The following is a 25,374-nucleotide window of genomic DNA, read 5'->3' as shown; positions in this document are numbered from 1 at the left end:
TACATACACATATACTATACCTATACATATACATATACTATACATATACATATACTATACATATACTATACATATACATATACTATACATACACATATACTATACATACACATACACATATACTATGTGGAGTGAATTGAAGAAAATAGCTCACTTGGATAGTGAGCTGCTTTTGCCATGCGCATGACCCAAATTCACCCCTGGTCCCACTGTATAGAAGGAGGCTTCAGTGCTGTGGTCTCTTTCACTCTCACTGTCTCTGCATATTTTTAAAATGGGGGCAGAGAGATAGTTCACTAGGTAGAGCACTGATTAACGAGGGCTGGGGCCTCAGGGTTGAGTCCTGGCACCACAGGTGAGCCCCATGGACGGTACCTGGAGGAGTGCCAGGGATAGTAAAGCACTGTGGTGGTCTCTCCCCCTCACTTTAAAGCAGTGAAAATATTAGTCTAAGATAGTGATGTCACATGCACTGGGATCCAGTGTTATAAAAAGTTCAGGGATGGAGGCCAGGCAGTGGGGCATCTGATAAAGGTGACGTGTAAAAGGCATAAGAACCTGTATGAGGCTCTGGGTCCGAGCTGCTGAGGTGAAGTTTTGTGAATGGTAAAGCAGTGCTGCAGACATCTCTCTTACTTTCTCTCTCTGCCCTCTCCCTTCCTTCTCAATTTCTGCCTCTATGGGAAAAAAAAAAAAAAAAAGAAAGATCAAATGCCCACCAGAAGCAGTAGATTCACTGTGCTAGCACCAGGAACCAGTGATAATCCTGGTAGCAATTTAAAAAAATTCAGACCTGGGGAGAGAGTGCAGTGGTAGTGTATAGGACTTGCATGCAAGAGGTCCCAGGTTTGATCCCTAGCGCCAGCAATAGCCACGGCTGAGTGATGCTCTGGTGTAAAAATAAAATAACTGAGTTAAGACAGCAGGTCCCCCCTTTTTTTTCCTATAACTAATGCCCAGCCAGTGACCTCTGATGTTGTGGTTAGCAAATTTAACCTTCTCTGGCCTTGCTTGGTTGCCTTTTGTGGTTTATATTATTGCTTTCTGGTAATACATAAATGAAAGGTTATCAAGCAATTGTTCTGCGAGCTTCTGTGACACACTTACTATGTTGGTTACATTTTTTTTGAGCCCGAAGCCTCACCTTCACACTGGTCCTTGGCCATGGAGAGCTGGAAGCCCTGCCCACAGGTGCATCTGAAGGAGCCATCAGTGTTTCTGCACTGCCCGTTCACACAGAGGTTCCCCTGCTGGCATTCATCGACATCTGCAAACACAAACAACAGCAACAGACTGTGAACAGGTCTTCCTCTAAAGTACTTCTCTGACTGGGTTGAGAGACCCCAAGCCACCGTCACAGCCCTCAAGGCTCCCAGCTCCTCAAATATGGCTGGTCTTTCAGACATGATCTACAACTAAAATTGCTTTAAAATTTTTTCTTTCACAAGACAGAAAGACACACAATAGAGAGAAAGAGAGCAAGTGAGTGAGTGAGTAACACTTTACAACCTCATGCTTGTGAAGAATGTGTTTCTACTCACTGAGCCACCTCTCTACTCACCCTACCCAAGAATTAAAAAAAAAAACATTTTAGGGATCAGGTGGTAGTATACCTGGTAGAGTGCACACATCACCATGAGCAAGGACCCAGGTTCAAACCCCTGTCCCCTCCAGCAGAGGGGAAGTTTCATAAGTGGTAGAGCAGTGTTGCAGGTCTCCTTCTTCCTATGTCTGTCTGTCTGTCTGTCTCTGTCTCTCTCTTCGTTTTACCCTCTGTCAAAAAAGGGAAAAAAAGGACAAAGCAGCTACAGGGAGTGATTGAGTGATGCAAGCATTGAACTCAGTAGCAATAACTGTGATGGAAAAAAGTTATATAGATCATTTGGAAGAAATGAGACATGTGCACTTTATTCAGAAGCTGTGGAAGTATTTGGTCAAACAGCTGTTGTTAAAAGACACTGACTTTCTTTTCAAAGTACAAGAAGCAAGGAGCCATGGTGATGCCAGGATGAACATTGTTAGCATGTCAAAGGAACAAGGGACAAGGTGATATACATACTTATCTTGCTTGAACATAAAGTTAATGGCTAGAAAGAATGTAATTCTTTACGTATTCCAGATAATGGGACCTACATTACTTTACGCAAATGGAGAAAGCTTTGATCTCATCAAAAATGTCACTATTTGTAGCAGAAGATGTGTTAGCTTCTTGATGTTTATATCCATGAGGCTACAGTCATGAGGTTGGTGTGATCTGTTAGACCTTTCTGTCTTGGCTCATCTTGCTCATAGTACCTCCAAGGTTCTGCTGAATCCTAGCTGGACAGGGAGGGTTTATGATGTTTACATCACAGGAGAGTCTCTCCACCTGTGCTATAAGCCTGCTGTGAGAAGAATGGACAGAGAAGACGGAAATCACTCCCAACAGGAAACAGCAAGTGGGCTGGGGAGACTGCATGCTGGTTATGCAAGACTCTCATGCCTGAGGCTCTGAGGTTTCAGGTTCTTTTCGTTTGTTTGCTTGTTTGTTTGTTTGTTTGTTTTTACCTGAGCACTGCTCAGCTCTGGCTTATGGTGGTTCAGGGGATTGAACCTGGGACTTTGAACCTCAGGCATGAGAGTCTCTTTGCATAACCATTATGCTATCTATCTAACCCAGGTGTTCCAGGTTCAATCCCAAATACCACCATCAGCCAGAGCTGAGCAGTGCTCTGATCTTTCTTTGTGTGAATTTCTCTTTGTATCTGTCTCATCAAAATAAAAAGTAAAAATATTTTATAAAGGAAATAGAAAAAAAAGGAGAAGGAAGGAAGGAAAGAAGGAGGAAAGGAAGGAAGTGTTCTCAAAGTAGTATAAAAACCACTGTGCTGGGCACTACTGGCGGGAACAGAAACTGGTGTGGCTACTATAAAAAGCAAGAAGGCGGGAGTCGGGCGGTGGCGCAGCGGGTTAAGTGCACTTGGCACAAAGTGCGAGGACCGGCATAAGGATCCTGGTTCGAGCCCCCGGCTCCCCACCTGCAGAGGAGTCACTTCACAGGCAGGTCTGCAGGTGTCTATCTTTCTCTCCCCGTCTGCCCATCTTCTCTCCACTTCTCTCTGTCCTATCTAACTACAATAATAATAAAAAAACAAGGGCAACAAAGGGAAAATAAATAAATATTAAAAAATTAAAAAAGAAGGCACACTCCGTTGAGCACACACATTACGATGTGCAAGGATCCAGGTTCAAGTTCCTGGTTTCCACCTGCAGGCAGGAAGCTTCATGAGTGGTGAGGCAGTGTTGTAGGTGTTTCTGTCTCCCCCCCCCCCACTCTCTCATTGTCCTTTCAGATAAAGACTAAAAAAGGGAAAAGAAGAAAAAAGGCTACTGGAAGCAATGGATTTGTCATGCAGACACCAAACCCCAGAGATAACCCTGGTGACAAAAGGGGGGGGGGACAAACAAGTAGACATGTATAAATACTAAATGCAAATTTTGTCACATGGCAGAATATCATATCCACTCATGAAGAGAAGTCATATAGATGCAAATGAAATTATGGAAGGCTGTCACTTCTTTATGCATTTTCTACAACGTATATTGTTCTACCAATAGCAGTTTTATTGAGATATAATAGTCATCCCTGTAACTCATTTATTTAAAGCATGTGTGGGGAGACAACATAATGGTTATGCAAACAGACTCTCATGCCTGAGGCTCCTAAATCCCAGGTTCAATCCCCTGTACCACCATAAACCAGAGCTGAGCAGTGCTCTGGTGTTTTTGTGTGTCTCTCTCTGCATCTCTCTCAAAAATAAAATTAATTAAACTTTTTTTTTTTAAAAAAAGCATGCAATTCAATGGCTTTTAATACATTCAGTGCCAACAACCAGAGACATTTAAACAAAAACAGACCTATGCTTCTTACAGACATAACAAGAAATAGCCCATATTTTTCTTGATAGAACTCTTTGGTCTGACTTTCTGTTCAGTAAAGATGCAGGTGCAGAGACACCAAGATCTGTTGCAAGTAAGCCCAGCTGTGCTCAGTGGCAGGCCACGGGGTTCCCTGTCTTTCTGAGCAGCACTCACCCTTGCAGTGCTTGTGGTCAGGGGTTGGAGAGTAGCCTCGGTGGCAGGAGCACCTGTAAGAACCTTCCAGGTTGGAGCAGGTGCCATTGGTGCAGACTCTGGGCTCCAGGCACTCATCGACATCTTGAAGCACATCGCCACAAAATGAACAGAAAAAGACAACAAAGATGGGGGAGGGGGGAAGAAAACTGTGAGTGAAGTTGCCTTTGGACAGAAATCGACACACTAAATCTTCAAGAAGAGCAGATCTTTAAGCCAGCTTTTAAAGGGGCTATTAGGTGGAAACAGGTCACTGGGAAGAGCTCCGTGTAGCAAATTCATGTAAAGTGACAGCAAAGGCAGGGACCAGCTCTGTGAAGAAACTCAGCAAATCCTTCACGTGTGGTGGGGTGGGGGGGGGACTGTGAGCAACACACCCTACAAAAGAAAGCATTCTTCAGAACCACCAGTGCCTGGAGGTCAGTTCAGGGGCTCCTGAGTCCCATGTGATGGAGGCATTTGTAGAAGCAAACAATACAACTCAGGACCCAGAGAAACCACAAGAAAAGTTCTAACAAACAGGTGAGTCACACCTCAGCACACCGTTCAAAGGATATAATGTTACTAAGTGCAAGGACCTGGGTTCAAGCCCCCACTCTCCATCTGCAGGGGGGGACACTTTACAAGCTGTGAAGCAGGTGGGTCTTTCTTTCTCCCTCTCTCCCCTTCCTCTCTCAATTTCTCTCTATCCTGAATAATAAAAATAGAAAGGAGACAGAGAAAAAGAGAAAAGAAGACAGAAAGAAAGGAAGGGAGGAAGGGAGGAAGGAAGGAAAGAAGGGAGGGAGGAGGAAGGGAGGAAGGAAGGTAACTAGCCACCAGGAGTGGTGGATTCATAGTACCAAGCCCCAGAGATAACCCTGGTGGCAATAACAAAGAAGAAGAAAAAACCATTAGCGAGAGACTGTATGAGGTTATTATTATTTGCTACCTGCATTTATATAAAAAATAATTGTTGTTGTAGCGGTCAGGTGTCGGGCTGCACGGCGGAGAAGAGAGTGGACGTCTGGAGCAAAGGGGTACACAAATCTTTATTATAGGATGGGGGAGGGTGGCTCAGGCCACGTGGAGTCAGCCGACAATGGCCATCGTCCCCACTACCTGACCACGGGGCGAGAGAAGGGAGCGAGATCTGAGAGGGGGGAACTGAGAGCCCGGGGGGGGGGGGGGGGGGGTGAGGGGGCTTTTTATTGGGCGACAACTAGGGGTGACGTGTGGGGCCAGGATTGGTTGAAGGGGGCACTGCTAGGATTTCGCGGGGCGTGGTAAAACCTGGGGGCAGAGACTGCATCAGAATAACTCCTCAGCAACAAATAATCACTAAAGTGCCTAGTGAGTTCACGGCCACTCTCTAGACTCCTGTTAGGTCAGAGCTAAAACCTGAGCCCCATGGGGATGCCCTGCTGAGCCCCCTTTCTGCTGTAGTGAGATGATGCACAGCACAGCACTGGCCACCAAACATATCAGAGGAACCACATGAGCTCACGCCGGTGACTCCCAGGCTATCGCCGGCTAGGCCTGGTGTTACTGTGGGTCTACAGCTTCACCAAGACTCTTCATTATGACACAGTGTCCTGAGTGCCCCCATACTTTTCACAATGCCCGCCATGAAGGCACTAAAGCTGTGACGGCCCCTCTCCTCCCCCAATACAAACAGGCAACAGACATGGAGTCCTGGAATCAGTAAGGAAAGAGAGAGAGAGAGAGAGAGAGAGAGAGAGAGGGAGATCTTTACCCACCAACCCACCAACCCAGGGTCCAGGCTGGCTCCTGTCTGTCTTGTAGTGGATACAGAGTGCCAGGCATCTGAGCCTACACACCCCCAACATGCAAACTGACAGCAGCAGGGCCCTGCCAAAGCTGCTCTGCTTCTCTTCCACAGAGTCCTCAGGGTGGCGCCCTCACTTCTTGTCCAGGCAGCAGAAACTAGTCCTTCCAGGGGCTGGCTGGGGAGGGAGCTCTGTGTCAGAACTCCAGGCTTCTCTGTCTAGTGCCCCAGGCTCATCCTGGCAAGATGGGCGAGAGAGCTGGAGAGATCGTTGGGCGAGGGGCTTCCACTGCCATGCGTGTATCCAAGTTTGAGCCCCGGGACCACACAGGAGACACAATATCACTAGGATTGATAGCTTTGTGCTATAGTGTCTGTCTGTCGCTCGCTCTCTATGTCTGTATCTGAATGAGAAAAGATACCCGGAGCAGTGCAATCACACATGCACGAGCCCCAGTTCCTCCAAAAAGAGATGCATAGGCAGATAAAGAACTTAATAAATCTTTAAAATAATATATATATATCAAATAGCACATGCAGACTCACTGGCCACCCTCTCTTGGGGTGGGTCCTCAAGCTCATCTACACTGAGTACAGAGAACTGGAAAGCAGCAGACACAGATCGGGGTGGGGGAAGACCATAGCCCCAGAGCTTTCCCTGGTGCCATGGCACTCCCACAGAGTGCCAGGGCTTGAACCCTGGCTGTGAGTATAGCAAGGCATATGCCCTAATGGGTGAACTATCCCCCACCACCCCCGCCCCCATGGCCTCTGGGAATCAATGTCCTTATCTGTGCTACGGAAATGATTGTCAGGGAGACCAAATGGCACAGAGTCAGAGTCATCTGCAAACTATGTAAAATAAACAAACAAACAAAAAAAACCCCTTAGTTATTCTGAATGCTAGAGTTTCGCCCCAGGCATACGTCCTGCTTTAGAAAGACCTTGTATGTTACAGCTGAGATGTAACTGACACATAACATTGTGTAAGTTTCCAGCTTACAAAGTGATGATTTGATACACTTTCACACTGCCAGATGACAAACAGCATGTGGCTGAGACCAGCAGACACCTCTGCCACTTGAACAATTCTTTCTTTTCTATGGAGGGACAATGAGATTTAGGGCTCAGCAAGTTGATAACCAGGTACTGCTGACTAGGATCACTGTGCTCCGCTAGATCTCCAGGACTTAGTGCTTCAAGCGTCCTCTCTCCACTTGCCCACCCCCCACCCCATGTCCCAGGGCTCCATCCACTGATCTCTCTTGCTTTTCAGCTCCAAATGTCCTCGCCCATCCTGCAGACACATAGCTTAAGGTGCGCAGTCAGAAAACTCCACTGGTACGATGTGAGGAATGACTTACGGAGGAGAAGGCTGTACCTTTTTTTTTTTTTTACAAAATCCATCAAAAGGTAGACCCCCTCCCAGCTCAGCTGCCATCTAATATACAATAAATAAAAGCAGGAGAGAAGCTTTCCACTGCCTGAAGTCTGTGAAGAATCACCCGCTTCAGGAAGGCTAACAGTGAGCCCTGCAATCAGACGCGAAGTCCCAGCATGAAGGAAACTTGCTGTACAACAAAAGCTCTCCCTTGTGCCCTCCACCTTCTCTGCACCTGGTTCTGGTTAGGGCTGCGGCTAACCACTTGTCGAGTGGGTTGACTGATAACTATATGAAGAAACATGTGGGAGGCACGGAGTCCCCACTCAAGAGCTCAGCAAGTTCTGTAGCTGGATCGCACAGTCATAGATGCCACAGTAAAATAAGACAATCAACTCAAAAGGGAATAGTCACCACATCTGCTGCACAAAGAAGACAAGGTGAACGCAGGGAGATGGCAGCACTGTCAAAGCTGAGCGAGACATTTGTCAGGATGGATGGATGACCTTGCAGAGAAGCACTATCAAGTCTCAAGAAGTGTGTTTCAGGGATCAGGTGATGGTGCACCTGGTAGAGTGCACATGTTACTTTGGGCAAGGCCCTGGTCCCCACCTGTGAGGGGGGAGCTTCGTGAGGTCACTGATAGTGGAGGGAGTGAACTCATGGGGGGGGGGGGTCTAATAGACTCTAAAGAGGGATAATGGTGCTTTTGTGGTGTGGAATTTGTATCATTAAATCAGACAGCCTCCGAAACCAACACTGTGGAAAAGAAAAAAGGACCAAGGGCAGGGCTTTTCACTCAATGTTGAGATTTTGTGAAAGCATTCTTTTATTTAAAGGGATGTGTGTGTAGCCAGTGTCCTAGGTGTGTGATCTCACCACTCTGGGTCACTTTTTCATTTAGAGAGCCAGAGAGATGGAGAGATACTGCAGCACTGGAACTTTCTTCATTGTCATAACAGCTCCCATGAGGCATCAGTGTCTGAACCAGAAGCCGTGTGCATGGCAAGGCATGTGCCCGACCCAGTCAGCTGTCCCTTCAACCCCTTTTTAAAAAAATCTTTATTGTCCTTACAGTTTTAAACTATAGGAAAGATGTCTCAATGAACCTTACATCAAGAATCTAATGGAGGGGAGGTTGGTGGGCACACCCAGTTGAGGGTAGAGTGCGTAAGGACCTGGGTTCAAGCCCCCTATCCCCACTTGTGGGGGGGTGCTTCATAAATGGTGAAGGAGGTCTGCAGATGTCTCTCTTTCTCTCTCTTCCTCTATCTCTTTCTCTCCTCTCCACTTGTCTCGGTCTTTCCTAATAAAAGTAGAAAGAAAAATTAAAAAGGAAAAAATGTCTGCCAGTGGGCTCATAGCACTGGCCCCAAGCCCCAGCAATAACCCTGATGGCGATTAAAAAAGAAAAAGAAAAAAGAAGAAAAGAGAAAAGAATCTAACAGGTTATAAGATCATAGAGCCATAAATTCTAGTGACCAAGCAAATGGTCAGCAAGGACCAGCTTCCAAATTCTGTATTACCTGAAGTCCTCTCTGAGCATCAGAGAGTCTCTACAGTTTGATGGCCTCTCCAGCATGCTGGGTCGTCACCTGCTGCCAGTGTGCTCTCAGCAGTGCCAACCCAGAGGCAGGCGCGGACGGGGCTCATCTCAGTCACTCTCAGTTCTTGGGGGATCTAGGAAAACGCCTGGCTCTCTCAGGGACTCAACAGCTGAATTAATCTACCCTATGTCCTGCCAACAATTCAAAGAGAAGCTAAAGGAAGGATGGGACCTTCCAGGAAGTACACGAGAGTCCCAGAAACACAAAGGTGAAAATGAAAGGCATGCTAAGGGACAAACGCAGAGAGACACGGCTGAGCTCAGCAGGCAAATCCAGTCTGACCATGAGCTAGCTCAACGTGAGCAGAAAGGTATGTGATCATATCTGCTTTTTGTCACACTCAGCTTTCCACTGCTCAAGAGCTCCATGGCCGTAAAAACTTAAGATGGAAAAATCCATCTTGGTAAAATCAAGTCCTCCGGAGAAATTCAGAAGAGCTCCAAGTTGACTGGGAGCAGTGGCTGGAAGGGCAATTGTATTACAGAGGAGTATGGCCGTGACTCAGGGCTGTAACCATAGCCCAGACCAGAGGGCAAAGGCACTGCCAGCTGTCAGTCACAGGACATGTGTAACCTGAGCAATGCAGGACAACACAAACCAGGCAGCCAGAGACTAAGGGATGTAATGGTTTGAGTGATGCAGTGATTTCTGTTTAGGATGCCACTAATCCATTTGCCTATGGGAAACCACTTTTTTTTTTTTTTATAATCTTTATTGAGTAGAGACAGAAATTGAGAGGAGGAAAAAGAGAAAGAGAGAGAGAAAGAAACCTGCAGTGCTGCTTCACCACTTGTGAAACATCCCCCCCGTAGGTGGGGACTGGGGGCTTAAACCTGGGTCCTCGGGCATGGTAATGTGTGTGTTCAACCAGGTGCACCAATGCCAGGTCCAGGCGGCCCAGGAAATAACTTTTCAATGTGGTGCTGTGTTCTGTCACTAGGGCACTGTGGTCCTCATGGGGTGGACTGCACACAGGTGGGCCTCAGAGCTTGTTTACTGTCATTGCTCTGAGAGATGAGTGCTCTGCTGTACCAAGGTAGCCTTTGTCAGTGTGGTCTGACAGGTTCTCCTAGTGATTTTGCTGGCCTGGTCTGGATCTGTACTGTGGCTGTGCATTTGCTTACTTGATGTGGGGGTTAGGGGGGTCCTGCTGGTGGGTGATGGCATACTTCCCTGAGGGCAAGACAATACGGGGATGAAGCCTGGGCAGTCTTCTGCAAAAAGTATATTCAAGAGGAATCTGCAATCAAATGCACTTTAAAGAGAACAGGTGGGACAAGTGAGATCAGCCAGAGATAGAATGAAGAGTATGAAGTGATCTCACTCAGACAGAAGTCGAAAAACAAGATCAGAAGGGAAAACACTAAGCAGAACTTGGACTGGAGTTGGTGTATTGCACCAAAGTAAAAGACTCTGGAGTGTGGGGGTGGGGGAGGGTTCATGTCCTGGAACATGATGGTGGAGGAGTGCCGGTCTAGCTTCACGGGCGGGAGAGAGATGACCAGGGACTCATGGCTGAGCTGGGATGCAGTTCAATCTTTATTGATGAGGAATGCAGTGCAAGCTTGCTATCTCCAATCACAATCCTGTCCTATATATCTCCTGAGGAGGAAGTGTCAGGTCAGAAGGGGATGTACGTAGGGTAGGGGGTGGGGAGAAGGAAAAAGCATGTGAACCAGTGGGGATTAAACCAATGAAAACAATGATTATGTAAATAGACCACAGCGTTAAGCAATACAAGCGAACCTAATGTGATGATCAAAACAGAAGGTCTTATAAGCAAAATTTAGAAGCATACCAACAGAGGAGGACCTAGTGGAGGTTGAATTGTTATATGGAAAACTGAGAAATGTCACACATGTACAAACTACTGTATTTTACTGTTGACTATAAACCATTAGTCTCCCAATAAAGAAATTTTAAAAATACAAAAAGAAAAGAGGTAGGGCCAGGGAATAATCCAAGGGCCTCAGACATGTGTGATAATCCTCCACTGGCCTCCCGGGCCCAACCTTTCTATTATTATATGCACCCGGAGAGATAGAGGGAGAGAGAGATGGAGGCAGAGACACCAAAGCACAGCTCCCATGTGATGCTGGAGACCAAAGCCAGGGCTTGGCACAACATAAGGCATGCGTTCCACCTGCTGAACTGTCTTTCAGTGCCATGTCCTCTTCCCAAATGCACTTTCTGGCCAGCACCAATTACTAAGACAAATGCTTACCAGACACACAGTAGATGAAGGGAAACCAGTAGCCCAGTACTAGTGCTGTTCTGGGTCTATGGCAGTTCTCTAGCGACTAGGAAGCTAATAAGGAGAGGGAAGAAGTGAAATAAAAGCTAATGGGGGTGGCCAGGGAGAGGGGGAAGAGGGGAAGGGGGTAAGGAGAAGAAGAGAGAGAGAGAGAGAGAGAAAGGAAGGAAATGAGACAGACAGGCAGACTCACATGGCCAGCATCCTGGCACGCAGCAGAAAAACACTGACCTTTTAAGACAGAAAAAACACTAGCCAGCCCCTGGCAGGGAAGTTAACAAAAGCACAACTAATTAGAACCAAAACGGACTCCTCCTCATCGAAACCTACTAGGGTGCCTGGTAAATAACAAAAAGCAAAATGTTGACGCTAAGTACTAGGTTCCTATTCAGGAACAATGAATAAATCAATGATACAGGAGTGTTAAGAAAGCAATCGAGATTTCTTTCTCTGCTGCAAGCCTGTTAGCCCTATTCCCTCATTCTTCCCCTCCCATATCTCAGAATTACATAGTATTATAAGCCAATGCCAATAAAATTTGATTAAAATGTATTCAAGTAACACTGACTTATAATATTGGTCTCAGGCACACAGCATTAAAATTACAACTGCCGCCAAAACACCCATTTCCATCCCGCACCACAGAATGAGCCCTTTGCCGGGGCCTGCCCACTTCCCTCCGTCGCTCCTTGTCTGTTTCCTAACCCCAGCATGCCCCACCCCCAATCTCCAGTATCTTCTTCTACCTCTTTTCTCTCTCTAGGTGTTGTGCCTTCTCCTCCTTGTGGTGTCTGTTATCTGACCTCTTCTGTCTAGTTATCACACCAGAGAGCCTTTGATTTGCTTCTAACTGGATTACTGTCCCAGAGAAAGTCTTCCATTCCTGATGCCAATTTGCTTTGGCATTTCTCTCCATAGTTAAAAGCTACATAGAAGCTTTACGAGAATGGTATAAGTCTGTTCAATTTCCTTTTCGAGGATTCACTAGAGGCTACATATCTGTCAAAAAAAAAAAAAAAAAACTGGGCCAGGGGTCTGGGGGACAGGAGAAACAAGGAACCTGGAGGTGGACATTCCAGTACCTACCATGACACTGTCCGTTCCATCCCCGGAAGCCTTCGGTGCAGGGAACACATTGATAGGAGCCTGGAGAATTCACACACTGCTCCTCTGGACAGATGCTGGGTGTTAAGCACTCATCGATATCTGCAAAGTCAAGAAGATACATCGTGGAACCCTAGTTCCATTTGTCAGCACACAGTGATGACATGAATCCAGCTACAGGTGGGTGAAAACAGTCACATCGCCAAATGACGGAATCAACCCCACGGGCACATGGCTGGATAGAGAAGCTGTGCAAGCCTATGCCCAGTGGAATACTGCTCAGCAGTGAAAGAGAGGGTATTGTGCAGTTTGGGCCAAAATAGACAGAACCAGAGGTGATGACGTTAAGAGAAATAAGCCAGGCAGAGAAAGACAACTACCGAATGCCTGTGGAATAGAAATAAATAAAACAAACAGGCAAACAAACAAACAAACAAAAAGTGATGGCCAAATCAATTCTTAGGCTCTGTAAAACTATGGTGTTGAATAAAAGGAATAAGAAAGGGAGGGAGGGGAGTTGGGCGGTAGCGCAGCAGGTTAAGCGCAAGGAATGCAAGAAGCGCAAGGACCAGCATAAGGCCCCCGGCTCCCCACCTGCAGGGGAGTCACTTCACAGGCTGTGAAACAGGTCTGCAGGTGTCTTTCTCTCCCTCTCTCAGTCTTCCCCCTCCTCTCTCCATTTCTCTCTGTCCTATCCAATAACGATGACATCAATAACAATAATAACTATAACAACAATGAACAACAACAAGGGCAACAAAAGGGAAAATAAATAAATAAATTTTTAAAAAATTATAAATAAAAAAAAAAGGAGGGAGGAAGTAAGTGGAGGGTGTCTCTGGGTGTGACGGCACCAGAACTTTGGTGTGGGTATTGTGATCCACACAACACAAATACATACATATGTGCAACAATGCACCTAAAATCTTATAACACTGTAAACCCACATTAAGCCAATTGATAAGTTAAGATATTCAAGGGGGCTGGGCACAGTGGGTTAAGCGCACTTGGTGTAAAGAACAAGGACTGGCATAAGGATCCTGATTCAAGCCCCTGGCTCTCCACCAGGCAGTGAAGCAGGTCTCCCACGTGTCTATCTTTCTCTCCCTGTTTTCCTGTCCTCTCTCCATTTCTCTCTGTCCTATCCAACAACAATGACAGCAATAACAACAATAGTAGCAACAATGATAAACAACAAGGGCAACAAAAGAGAAAAATAGCTTCCAGGAACAGTGAATTTATAGTGCAGGCACCAAGCCCCAGCAATAACCCTGAAGGCAAATACATATCTATTCAACTCCAGTGTTCTGACTGGCAAAGCTAGCACCCCCACTCTGGAAGCTTTGGGTCCTATGTGGTCACTAAGCCTTCAGCACCGCTACCAGAAAGAAATGAAAGGACTGGGGGGGGGGGAGGCAGAGGAAGAGACAGAGAGGAAGCTAAGGGTCCCTCTGTAGAAACTCAAGGCCCAGAGAAAGCCTAGTGTTGGCCTCATGGGTCCCAGAACGTACCAGGTTCAAATAATTCACATTCTTTCCCAAAAGAGAGATTCCTCCAAGGCAGAGAAAGAGGAGGAGGAGAAAATGAACTGCTTCTAGGCTTTCCCAGAAGACAAGGTCATATGGCAATATTTTCTGGCAAAAATAAACACACCTAACTTCTTATAGCCACAGCTAAGGGAAGCAATTCATCACTGTTCATTTCTCTGTGAGGAGAGACGACATCTTTCACAGAACTGGGATTTTGCTAGAGAACAACTACAGGAGTTCTAGGCATACTTAAGAATGGTTTACAGGGAGCCGGGCGGTAGCGCAGCGGGTTAAGTGCAGGTGGCACAAAGCACAAGGACTGGCGTCAGGATCCTGGTTCGAGCCCCCAGCTCTCCACCTGCAGGGGAGTCGCTTCACAGGCGGTGAAGCAGGTCTGCAGGTATCTGTCTTTCTCTCCCCCTCTCTGTATTCCCCTCCTCTCTCCATTTCTCTCTGTCCTATCCAACAACGACGACAACAATAAAACAACAAAGGCAACAAAAGGGAATAAATAAATAAATATTTTTTAAAAAAGAATGGTTTACAAATTGGAGGACAAAAAAAAAGATATAGGAGATGGTCCAAGCCTTTGAAATGAGAGGAGGGGGTGGCTCACTCGGTAGAACTCACAGACAACCCTGCACAAGGACTCGGGCTCAAGCCCATGGTCTCCAAAAAGCAAGGGTGAAGCTTCACAAGCTGCAAGTGCCTCTCTCCCTTTCTGTTTCTCCCTCACTATCTCTCTCTCACCTCAAACAATCAATCAATAGGAAAAGGAGAAAAAATGGCTACCAAGAGCAGGCCCCTGGTTGAGAGCACACGCTGTCATAAGCCTCTGCATCTGCAGGGAGGAAGCTTCACCAGTGGTGGAGCAAATCCTGCAGCGCTCTCTCTCTCTCTCTCTCTCTCTCTCTCTCTCTCCCTCCCTTCCCTCTCTTCCCCCTCTCCGTGTGTGTGTGTGTGTGTGTGTGTGTGTGTGTGTGTGTGTGTGTGTGTGTGTGTGTGTGTTCTGTCTCTCTCCCCTCTCCCCTCCTCAATTTCTCCCTGACCTATCAAAAAAGGAATACAAAAAGGAAAAAATGGCCACTGGGAGTGGTAGATTCATCATGCAGGCACCAAGCCCCCCTGATAGCAAAATAAATAAACAATTTTTTAATGAATCTCTAAGCACACCTAAAACTAACAAGCAGATTCCCAGGACACAAGCTAAAAACTTACAGAAATATCTAGTGGCTGCACCAAATATACAAGGGTACCTGATAACCTTCATTCTAACTATTTATTTTCTTCTTCTTAAAAAGGGTGTAAGAAGTTTATTGGAATGAACTAATTAAGAACAGTTATCAGGGGTCCTGGTGGTAGTACACGTGGCTGAGCTCACGTTATAGTGCACAAGGACCCAGGTTCAAGCCCCTGGTCCCTGCCTGCAGTGGGGATGCTTCAACAAGCTGTGAAGCACGTCTGCAGGTGTCTCTCTGTCTCTCCCTCTCTATCTCCCCTTCCCTCTCAATTTCTCTCCATCTCTACCCAATAAATAGTAAATGAATAAAATATTTTTTAAAAAAGAGTGACCAAGAGAAGATAAGGGATGACAGTAAGGAGGAGCCAGCTGCCTCAAAGGTGAGACAGCAGGAAACATGTCAGCTAAGACTGCCTCCATTCTGGCCATTTCTTAGCCTTCCCCTAGATCTCCCAAGACACATCTGGAAATACGTGACAAGTGGACACGCTGAAGATGACATTAGAGATACGAACCCCAGTCAGTGCTGCAATGTTTCACTCTAAGGAAAACCTCCAAGCTAGGACACACAAGCTAGTGGTTTTCTTTTAAGGCCAGACATTCTGGGACTTCTTGTTCTAGAAAATGAAGGACATGGCTTGCCAGTTTCATTTTTCCATTCTTCTCTGAAGGGGAACTTTTTTTTTCTTTTTTAGTGGAACCACAATTGCTAGGTCTGAGCAGGGCATGGTGACAGGCTGGCCCACGGGCTCCACAGCAGAGTTGAGCGACACCAGGTCCCAGTCCAGGGCTGCTGGCACCCATCCCGCTTCCCCCAGCTGGACGTCCGGGATTACCTGCTTGATGGCACCTTCTCGACTCAGGGCAGGATGCATGAGGTCATGTCTGAGCCCCAGCAGCCTCCCTGGAGACAGGAGGTGTTTGGAAGCAGCCTCAGCAGAGACAGCTGAGAAAACCTGAGTTGAGCCAGAAGCCTGGGGACCTCTGGTCTGGGTCCATGACCCAGTGAGAATGCAACCACACCAGCTGACTCCTCTGGAGAGGACAGGCTCCCTCACCCTCAAGATCTCCTTGGGGACCCTGGGGGAGGGGGGGTCTCTGTTCGTTCCATACACTGACAATCACAACCCACAGTCCTCAAGGCTCTCCATGGGCTGGCATGATTCTGTAAGGCCCTTCCGGCCCCTTCTCTTCCCAGGCTCTCCCATGGTCCTCAGGTCTCATCTCACGGGCAAAGGCTTTTCTTTAGAACTTCAGCATCAGGCCTGGGCTTCTTTGGAGAGCCCTGCTCTTTACACGGATGCTTGTCAGGTCAGCCCCCATCCTTTCTTTTCTCTTTTTAAAATATGTATTTCTGTTTAATTTTACTTGATAGAGACAGAGAAAAATCAAGGGGGAGGGGGGATAGGGAGAGAGACATCTGCAGGGAGGAAGCTTCTCAAGTGGTGAAGACATACCTGTAGTTTGAACCTGGGTCCTTGTGCATTGGGATATGCACATTCAACCAGGTGCACCAACTCCCAGCCCCCCTCTTTCTTTTTCTGTCCTTAATACAGTCCCATAACTACAGATATTCTCTCAGAATATCTGCCTCTCTGAAGCAAGAGGGCTCTCCAAAAGAGGGACTAGGGACACTTCCCAATTGCCCTGTCCCATATTTTGGCAACTGGAAGTGGGGTTCAGAGTTCTTTCTGTATGATCAGAGATCACAAACCTTAAAGCAACCTCTTCATCACACCTCTGAAAAGAGGGGACCGAGGGCAGAGGCCAGCAAGAGAGGGTCATCAAAAGCCATCTTGTTAGCTCTCCTCCCAGGCCAGGGTCACCTGAACTGGGACAAAAACTTCCACTATGTAGATGCCAAAGCACTAGGCCCCAGCCTGGTCCCTCATCCTCGTTCAGAAAGCCCAGATGTACTACTGAGGGGCCTGAAGGGCTGGGGAGTAGGTTACCCAATAGAGTATACATCTGACCATGTGCAAGGGCCTGGGTTCAAGTCCCCCAGCACCACCACATAGGCCCTGCCCTGCGGAAGCTTCCTGAGCAGTGGAACATGCTGTGGTTCCTCTCCTGTGGACACAGGCTGCACGCCCCAAGCATCTTTCCAAGGACAAGAAAGGAGGAAGAGGAGGGAAGGGGAAAGGGAAGAGAGATGGCACTTGGAGCAGGGGTAGGACTGGACGGAGCAGTGGTCAGGGAGCCATCTGGAACATTCTAATCAGTCCTGGAGGGTGAGGGGTGATGTGGCAGAAAAGTAAGAGGAAGACAATGGAATGTGAGGAGGCAGCATGAATGGCACAAACAGTGGCCCCACCTGTGCCCAGTCCCCAAAGGAAAGAGCCAGGCCTGGGTTGGCACCAAGGCTTTCCAGTGGCTTGGCTCCCAATGTCAGGCAGGCCAGAGATGCAGGGAGCTCCCAGAGGTGGCACAGACCCAGAAGCAGAGGCCCAGCCCAGGCCCCTTGCGGACTCACCCTCGCAACGGCCACCCCGGGTCATACGGAAGCCGCGGTCGCAGTACTCGCAGCGGAAGGCCCCCAGTGTGTTGATGCAGTGTCCCTCCCCGCACACCTGTGGCCTCTGGCACTCGTCCACATCTGCAGGAGATAAGGGGAGCTTTACCCCATGGCCATGCCCCAGCTTCCCTAGTGCCCCAAGGAGATTGCAAGGGGCTGTCGGCCGTCCCATTCACTCCTGAGCTCTGTACTACAGGAACCTCTCTGAGCAGGGAGGTTCTGATTTATACCACCTGTCTGCATAGCACACTCCCCAGTTAAAAATAATGGAGAAAAACGAAGTGCATTTTAGGATCTTCCACTCACGTAGCAGATTACTGGGTCACAACTGAATTATCAATGAACTCATGGTTAAAAATCATAATCCAGGGCTAGGGAGACAGCATACTGGTTCTGCAAAAATAAAAAACCGTTTCCTGCCTGAGGCTCCAAGTCCCAGGATCAATCTCCGGCACCACCATAAATTAGAGCTGAGCAGTGCTCTGATCTCTCTCTATATATTTATATCATTCTCCTTCTCCTCAAAATAAGTAAAAAGAATATCATCTGGGCTAGAGATAGCCCACTGCATACGGTCTGTGCCTTGCCACGGCACTGAAAAAGATAGCAGGGTACCAGGGGGAGCTCCAGCGATGTGTTATCTCTCCCAGTTCCTGTCTCTCCCTCCCCTTGAATGGAAAAGTTGGTTAGGAGAGGTGAAATCATGCAGGAACAAGGTCATGGCTCAGCAAAAATCAATAAATACAGAATCCATAATCTCCAGTCAATTAAGCATGAATCCACAACTCATAAGGAATGCAGGACCTCCCAACTGAGAAATCCAGGTTGTCTAGCACTTGCTGGAATGCTGGGTAGCTGCCACCCCAAAAGTGGGCAGGAGAGTGCCTCTGTTACCTATGCATGTGGTACCATCCTCACTGGCCATGAACCCAGCCGGGCAGATGCACAAGAAACTCCCCTCCGTGTTCTCACAGCGGCCATGTGAGCAAAGGTGTTGGGCCTGAGCACACTCATCGATGTCTGTGCAGGGAGATCGGGGGAGAAGGTTAGCACTAAACATCAAGCATTCCCAGTCTCCTGCTGACACTACCCTTCCCTGTGCACCCAGACTCTGGAACAGGAGTCAAAGGGGCCAGACGAGACGGGACCAGGGCCTGGAGACAGCACCAAGGCAGTGCACAGGACTGGCATACAAGAGGTCCTGGGCCCACTCCTGGTACCACCCATCACCCTAGAGCTTCAGGCCATCACACCTCCTTCAGAGATTGCAAAGAACACAATACAGCCCTTATTGATGAGAGCATTACAATGCATATGCATGTATTGAATCTACATGTACTGAAATGGGTTTTCAACTGAGAAATTCCCTTTAGAAATCCTTTTTTAAATATTTTTAAAAATTGCCATCAGGGTTATGCATTGCCCGGGCTTGGTACCTGCACAATAAGGGCACTGCTCCCAGCACCCAGTTTTCTTTTCTATTTTATTTGATAGCAGAGAGAGAAATTGAGAGAAGTGAGAGAGACAGAGAAAGAGAGATACCTGCAGGCCTGTTTCACCACTAGTGAAGTGTCCCCCTGCGGGTGGGGAGCAGGGGCTCAAACCCAGACCCCTGCACTTGGTACCATGTGTACTCAACTAGGTGTGCCCAGCCCTCGAGCGATCCAGTTTTATGCATATAGATGAACACAAGTCCTTACTGCAGGACTTATTGGTAGTGATTCACTCAGTGTAGCTGAATGAGTATGCATTCACAGGGAGCTATAACTAGAGCTCTTAAATACTTTATTTACTAAGTCCAAAGAAAAGCTGGAAACTTTTTCACTTTTATGTCACTTCATTACCACTAACAAGAGGTGAATCGTAGCACAGCTGCCAGAGCTGGGACTCAGCGAGACACTCCACTGATGTGTTGTTTGCTTGCACATGTCTGAGAGAGACCAGAGCACCTCTCTGACATTTATGATGCTCCAATTGCTTTGTTTTTCTTGACTGTATGTAGTGCAGGGTATTCAAAGCCGGGACCTCACCCATACAGGGGATACGCTCTATAGCTGAGCTACCTCCCTAAGTCTGAGAGATATAAATCTTTGCTTATTTATCTTCTTGTCACCATGGTTATCGCTACAGCTCAACACCTGCAAGACAAATCTGCTGGCAGCTATTTTTTCCTTTTATATTTTATTGGAGAGGACAGAAAGATATTGAGAAGGGAGAGGGAGATAGAGAAAGGGAGGGAGAGAGACATCTGCAGACCTGCTTCAACATTAGTGAAGGCCCCCTCCACCCCCGTAGGCGGGGAGTGAGGGTTTGAGCCGGAGTCCTTACTCATGGTAGTGTGTATGCTCAGCCAGATACACTACCGGCCAGCCATCCCATCCCCAAAAGATATGAATCCTAAACAATTAAACACAATTACATTTCCTAATGACAGTTAATGAAAAAAAAAAAAACTATGTGTGCAGATGCTTGCTATTTAATATGTTCATGTGTGAAAAGCCTCTTACCAACACATTTCCTCTGCTGCTCACTGAACACGTAGCCCTGGTAGCAGATGCAGGTGTACCTCACAGGCAGGTTGATACAGTGCCCCGCTCCACAGATATCGGGGTTCACAGTGCACTCATTGATTTCTGGGGGGAGGAGGGGGTGGAAGAAGACATGAAAATGTTAACGTTCCTGGCAAACTACATCTCTGTGTTCTGTGTTTTCTCATGGGCTCATTGCTAGTTAAACAATGGAAAGAAAAAAGTCACCTTGAAAATCCAGCACCAATTATCTTATTATTTTTGAAGTGGTCAGCCAGACCTGCCCCTCACCCAAGGCCATCAAGAACTCTTGGGTTGGAGCACTTGGTAAAGCACACACAATACTGTGGGGGTAGATAGCATAATGGTTATACAAAAAGACTCTCAAGCCTGAGGCTACAAAGCCCCAAGTTCAATTACCCACACCACCATAAACCAATAAACCAGTACTCTGGAAACAACAACAACAACACACACACACACACACACACACACACACACACACTACCATGAACAAAGACCCAGGTTCAAGCCTCCATCCCTCAGCAGAGGGGGGGATGTTGCTGCAGGTCTCTCTCTCTCCCTCTCCCTCTCCCTCTCCTTCTCTCTCCCCGCCCCTCCCTCCCACTTAGTTTCTATCTTTAATCCTAAATAAATAAGAATAAAAACTATTGGGTTATCAAAAGAGTCACAGTGTGCTTTTGCATAGGAAAATACTGACTTTCCTATGCATGCATTTGAAAAAATCATGACTTTCCCAGCAATCCAGTATTAATCCAACAACTTCTAGATGAAGCAGAATGAGGAAAATCAAGATAGGGCCATGCTAGGGGTCACAGGACAATCAATTCTTCTCAGCTTCCATGTTTCTATCTGCTACAGCTCATCTGAGATGAGGGCCCTTGAAGCATCATGAGATTCCCATTGTGAAATCTACAGTAATATTCTATGTCAGGCCACATTCAAATTTCAGCAAATATGTCTAACCTCCTCCAAACTTTCTTGTTAACCCTCCAGAAAGATCTACTGCTTGTAATCAAAGCAAAGCTGCTGGGTGTAAATTATTCTTCACTGGCCAATATCAATAAGCACAGGTTTTATTTAGTCTGGAAAAGCAGATTTCTCCCCTGCCCTGTACTAAAGGTCCCTGCTTCAGACCTGATGTGATTCTCCCCCCCGCCCCCATAAGGTTATTGATGGGGCTTGGTGCCAGCACTACAAATCCACTGCTTCTGGTGGCTTTTTTTTTTCTTTTTCATTTTATTGGATAGGACAGAGAGAAACAGAAAGGAAGGGGAGATAGAGAGGGTGAGAGACCTGCAGACCTGCTTGTATAGTGACCCCACTGAAGGTGGGGAACCAGGAGCTTGAACAGCGATACTTGAGCGGGTCCTTAAACTTTGTACTATGTGTGCTTAACCCAGTGTGCCACAACCAAGCCCCCAGACTCTATTCTACTAGAGAATCTGAACAGAGCAGCCTCTGAATGATCTGTTGCCACAAAGCCAATGTGACAGAGGTGGGAACACAGGAGTCCAAAGTGAGTGAAGGCCATTAAAAGAGACCAGAGGGAGGAGGCTGGTTGGTAACGTACCTGGTTGAGTGAACGTTACCATGCACAAGGACCCAGGTTCAAGCCCCCAGCCCCTACCTGCCAGAGGAAGCTTCATGAGTGGTGAAGCAGTGTTACAGTTATCTTTCTTTCTCTCTCCTTTTCTATCTCCCCCTCCCCTCTGGATTTTGCCATCTCCATCCAGTAAATAAATTAAAAAGAAAAGACTTGGGGACTCACTGGCAGCTGTCAGAGCCCATGATCCTAATCCTCCTTCTCCTCCCTAAGATCACTTTCTCCCAATGGCCTCTGTCAGAAGGCGAGATGGCTGGGGGTAGGGGAAGCAGAGCTGGTGTTGAGAAGCCAAGGCTTGGGAATGGTACAGGGACTGATCATGCTGCCTTTCCTTAGCTCCCCAACACCAAGCAAGTTATTTAAACTTTCTGAGTCTCACTTGTCTGCATGGATGAAGTATAAGCAATCACAACACCAGAGGGCATGTGAAGTTCAAGGCAAAAAGCCTAAATTAAGCAGGTAGCCCAGTGCTGTGTTGTGGGTACTAATAGTAGCAGTGCTTTAAAGAAAAAATACTGACTTATTGGAGTCCTAGGGAATGAGAGACCAGAGCACCACTCAGTTCCTGCACATGGCAGTGGCAAGGCCCAAACCTCAGGCATGCAAGACCTAGGCTCCAGAGCCAAAGTTAGACTTACCAAGGCCTCTGATAATTCTGAAACTGTAGGTGTCCAGAATAATGGATTCAGACAACATAATATCCAACTCTAAGAAATGTAATTCACGAGGCTAAAAACACGGGTGATTAACGTCTGAGCTTCAGTTGAAGTGACTAGTAATCACACCCAAGGAGCTGCGGTACATTCCTAGCACAAGACATCATACCCTCACTGACGGGACAGAAAAATGCTTATTTCATTGAATATAGTTGGGTGGAAATTATAATGTGGAATCTGATCTCAGTTACACAAAGACACAAAGGATAGGGAGGCAATAAATCCAAGGGTTGTAATTACAGGGACTGCTTTCTTCTTTCCTTCTTTCTTCCCCCCCCTTCCTTCCTTTTCTTTCGTTCCTGTAGTCTTCAAGTTTTCTACAGTGACTGCTCAATGATTACTTTTATCCTCAGGAGTGCCTCTTTTTTTTCTTTTTTCTTTTTCTTTTCTTTTTTTTTTCTTACCAGAGCACTGTTCAGCTCTGGCTTATGGTGGTGCAGAGGACTGAACCTGGGACTTTGGAGCCTCAGGCATGAGTCTCTCTTTGCGTAACCATTAATGTTATCAACCCCTACCCCCATCCCTAGAAATTTCTTCTTAAAAGAAAGAAAAAGAAAAATTTCAGTGTCACAGAACTCCGAGTCTACTGCAGATTATAGAAATTCTTTACCAGAATAGAAGAGTGTGTGTGTGTGTGTGTGTGTGTGTGTGTGTGTGTGTGTGTGTGTGTGTGTGTGTGTGTGTGGTGTGGGAGGGGGCTTCTGATCATCTATTTCCATTCCTAAGCACAAACATGTTGCACAGATGAGTGCCAAGAGTGTGATCTTGAGGACTAGGAGGAGCTCTGGCTTTTAAGGCAAAGAGGTTATGTTTTTTATATCCTTTTTGGCAGTGTCTATGCATGTACACCACCTGTTCTCGAAGAATGGATCTGCTGCAGTTAATGCATACAACTGCTCTGAGCAAGTGAGGCTGACTGACATACAGTCTGGAGAAATGGCAGTGAGGCAGAGAAAACACTAACCACTGGTGTCTGGGGAAACCAGGTAGAGGGGATGACTTGTGTCTTTCACCCCTTTTGGTTACTGACAAAAAGAACCACTGAATTCTTTCAGTCTTTCTCCTCATCACAATAGCCCTTATGCCCTTCCCCTCATCCTCAGGACCACCCCCTTTCCTGCCCCACCAACCCCATGGAATGACATCACCCAAATCAAGGATCTTATTCTGCTTCTTTCCCAGGAACACATGTAGAAATTTGAAAGGGAATTTTTTTTTCTTAAACCCATGATCAAAAGCCAATGGAAAACCTAAGCACCTCACTCATATCCCCGGAACAAGCCTGAGGCAGATTTCAGAGCTGGATGTCTTTATTTTCTAGAATTAAGTGACAAGGTAGGTTTTTTGGCAAACTGTGACCATGAGTATGCTGACTTTTAACTTCCCCTGTGCACGATGACTCAAAAAAAAAATTAAGTGGGGCCTGGACACACTGCAGCATGATGACTGGACATGAAAAACAAGACTCCTTTCCATCTACACACGGAGGCTGTGATGAAAGGGATCAACTCCGAGTCTTGGAAGAGATCTAAGGGGGATGGCAACTGTTCCCATCAGGCAGTTATGGAAGTCCCAGACTCATTGCTGGCTGGTCTGCAAGGGCTGGGGAGAAAGGTCGGGAAGGGCTGGAGGCAGGCATGGAGTGCAAACTCACGAACAGGCTTGCAGCCTGCTCTGGTTTCACTCACCCCTCCCACATGGGCATCATCCCGCCCACAACAACCCACACAGATGTTTCCACTTGGTAAATATTTGTCAGAGAAGTAAAGGTTCGATTTTTCCAATCTCTTTTTGAGCCATCAAGGCACTACGTTAAATCCACAATTTATACGGTGACATGCACAATTTATTTGGAACTGGTGCATCGGTTAATGTTGCAAGCCACTGGCTCATCAATCAAGCTTCAAGGGTGGAAAATATCACACTAATTCCCCTCAAATACAGGACTCATTTTATAATTAACTGCACGTCACTGTGTGTCTGATGAAATCCAAAAATCCTATATCCCAGCTCACCATCTAAAAGATATCATTGGATGCGGGCAGTGGCGTAGCTGGTAGAGCACACAGATCACCATGCATAAGGACCCAGGTTCAAGTCCCCTGTCCCCACCTGCATGGGGGAAGCTTCATGAGCTGTGGAATAGTGCAGCAGGTCCCTCTCCCTCCCTCTCCTCTCAATTCCTGTCACTGTCAATATAAACAAAAAGAAGGGAGGGAAGGAAGGGGAGGGAGGGAGGGAGGGAGGGAGGAAGGATGGAAGGAAGGGAGGGAGGAAAAGGCCATTAAGAATGGTAGATTCAGAGAAAAAAGTTGGCCATCGAGAATGCTGGATTCATCATGGAGGCACTGATCCCCAGTAATAACCCAGGTGGCTATAAAAAATAAGTAATTTAAAAAAATATATCACTAATCGAAGCGTCTCTCTCTCTCTCTCTCTCTCTCTCTCACACACACACACACACACACACACACAGGATGAGTCTTTTTACTGTTTTTTACAAAATTAAAAGTGACTTTGTGTTCTCAAAAAATATATATATATCACTAAGCAATGAGAATCTAACTTTAGTTTTTTAAACCTGACTTTATTTTTTGATTCCTACTTACTATGCTATTCCTTTCTCATGAAACAATACTGACAAGTAACATTTACCTCCTCTGTAAAATGCTGTATAATGTTCCAGAGAAAACTGTTCAGTTTGCTTCTTCAATCTATATTTGGCACTCAGACCAAACCAATGGAAAAGTTTACTTTTCCATTTAAATTAAACTTGATACAAAGCAGTCTCCTGGTTCCAGTGCACATTACTGACTGTCCCTGTAGCTTCAAAGTTGCAACTATGTTAATTCTATTTTTCCCCCACCCCCAATTGTTTCCAGAAATTTCTTTGACTATAGGAACCTTCACAGTGTTACTTGTTTTCATCAAGAAAGCTTTGATGTCTGAAACATGCCATAGCACGTCAGCTCTGTATTTCTACCAAATGCAA

At 46.7% G+C, this 25,374-nt stretch overlaps 1 protein-coding gene across 16 annotated transcripts in view; it reads right to left on the bottom strand.

Annotated features, from left to right (window-relative positions):
• Positions 1-25,374, bottom strand: part of LTBP1 (latent transforming growth factor beta binding protein 1) — a 304,975-nt gene that overhangs the window by 89,949 nt on the left and 189,652 nt on the right. For all 16 annotated transcript variants that reach the window (XM_060186845.1, XM_060186846.1, XM_060186848.1 and 13 more), the window contains 6 exons: positions 20,019-20,144; positions 18,406-18,531; positions 17,470-17,592; positions 12,210-12,329; positions 4,075-4,197; positions 1,145-1,267 (listed from right to left, as the gene is read on the bottom strand). In XM_060186845.1, coding sequence (XP_060042828.1) covers positions 1,145-1,267; positions 4,075-4,197; positions 12,210-12,329; positions 17,470-17,592; positions 18,406-18,531; positions 20,019-20,144 — 741 coding nt within the window. The remainder of the gene's footprint in view (positions 1-1,144; positions 1,268-4,074; positions 4,198-12,209; positions 12,330-17,469; positions 17,593-18,405; positions 18,532-20,018; positions 20,145-25,374) is intronic.

Source organism: Erinaceus europaeus, chromosome 3, assembly GCF_950295315.1.
Source record: "Erinaceus europaeus chromosome 3, mEriEur2.1, whole genome shotgun sequence".
In the NCBI taxonomy this organism is placed as follows: Eukaryota; Metazoa; Chordata; class Mammalia; order Eulipotyphla; family Erinaceidae; genus Erinaceus; species Erinaceus europaeus.
This window is presented reverse-complemented; position numbering and strand designations above follow the sequence as displayed.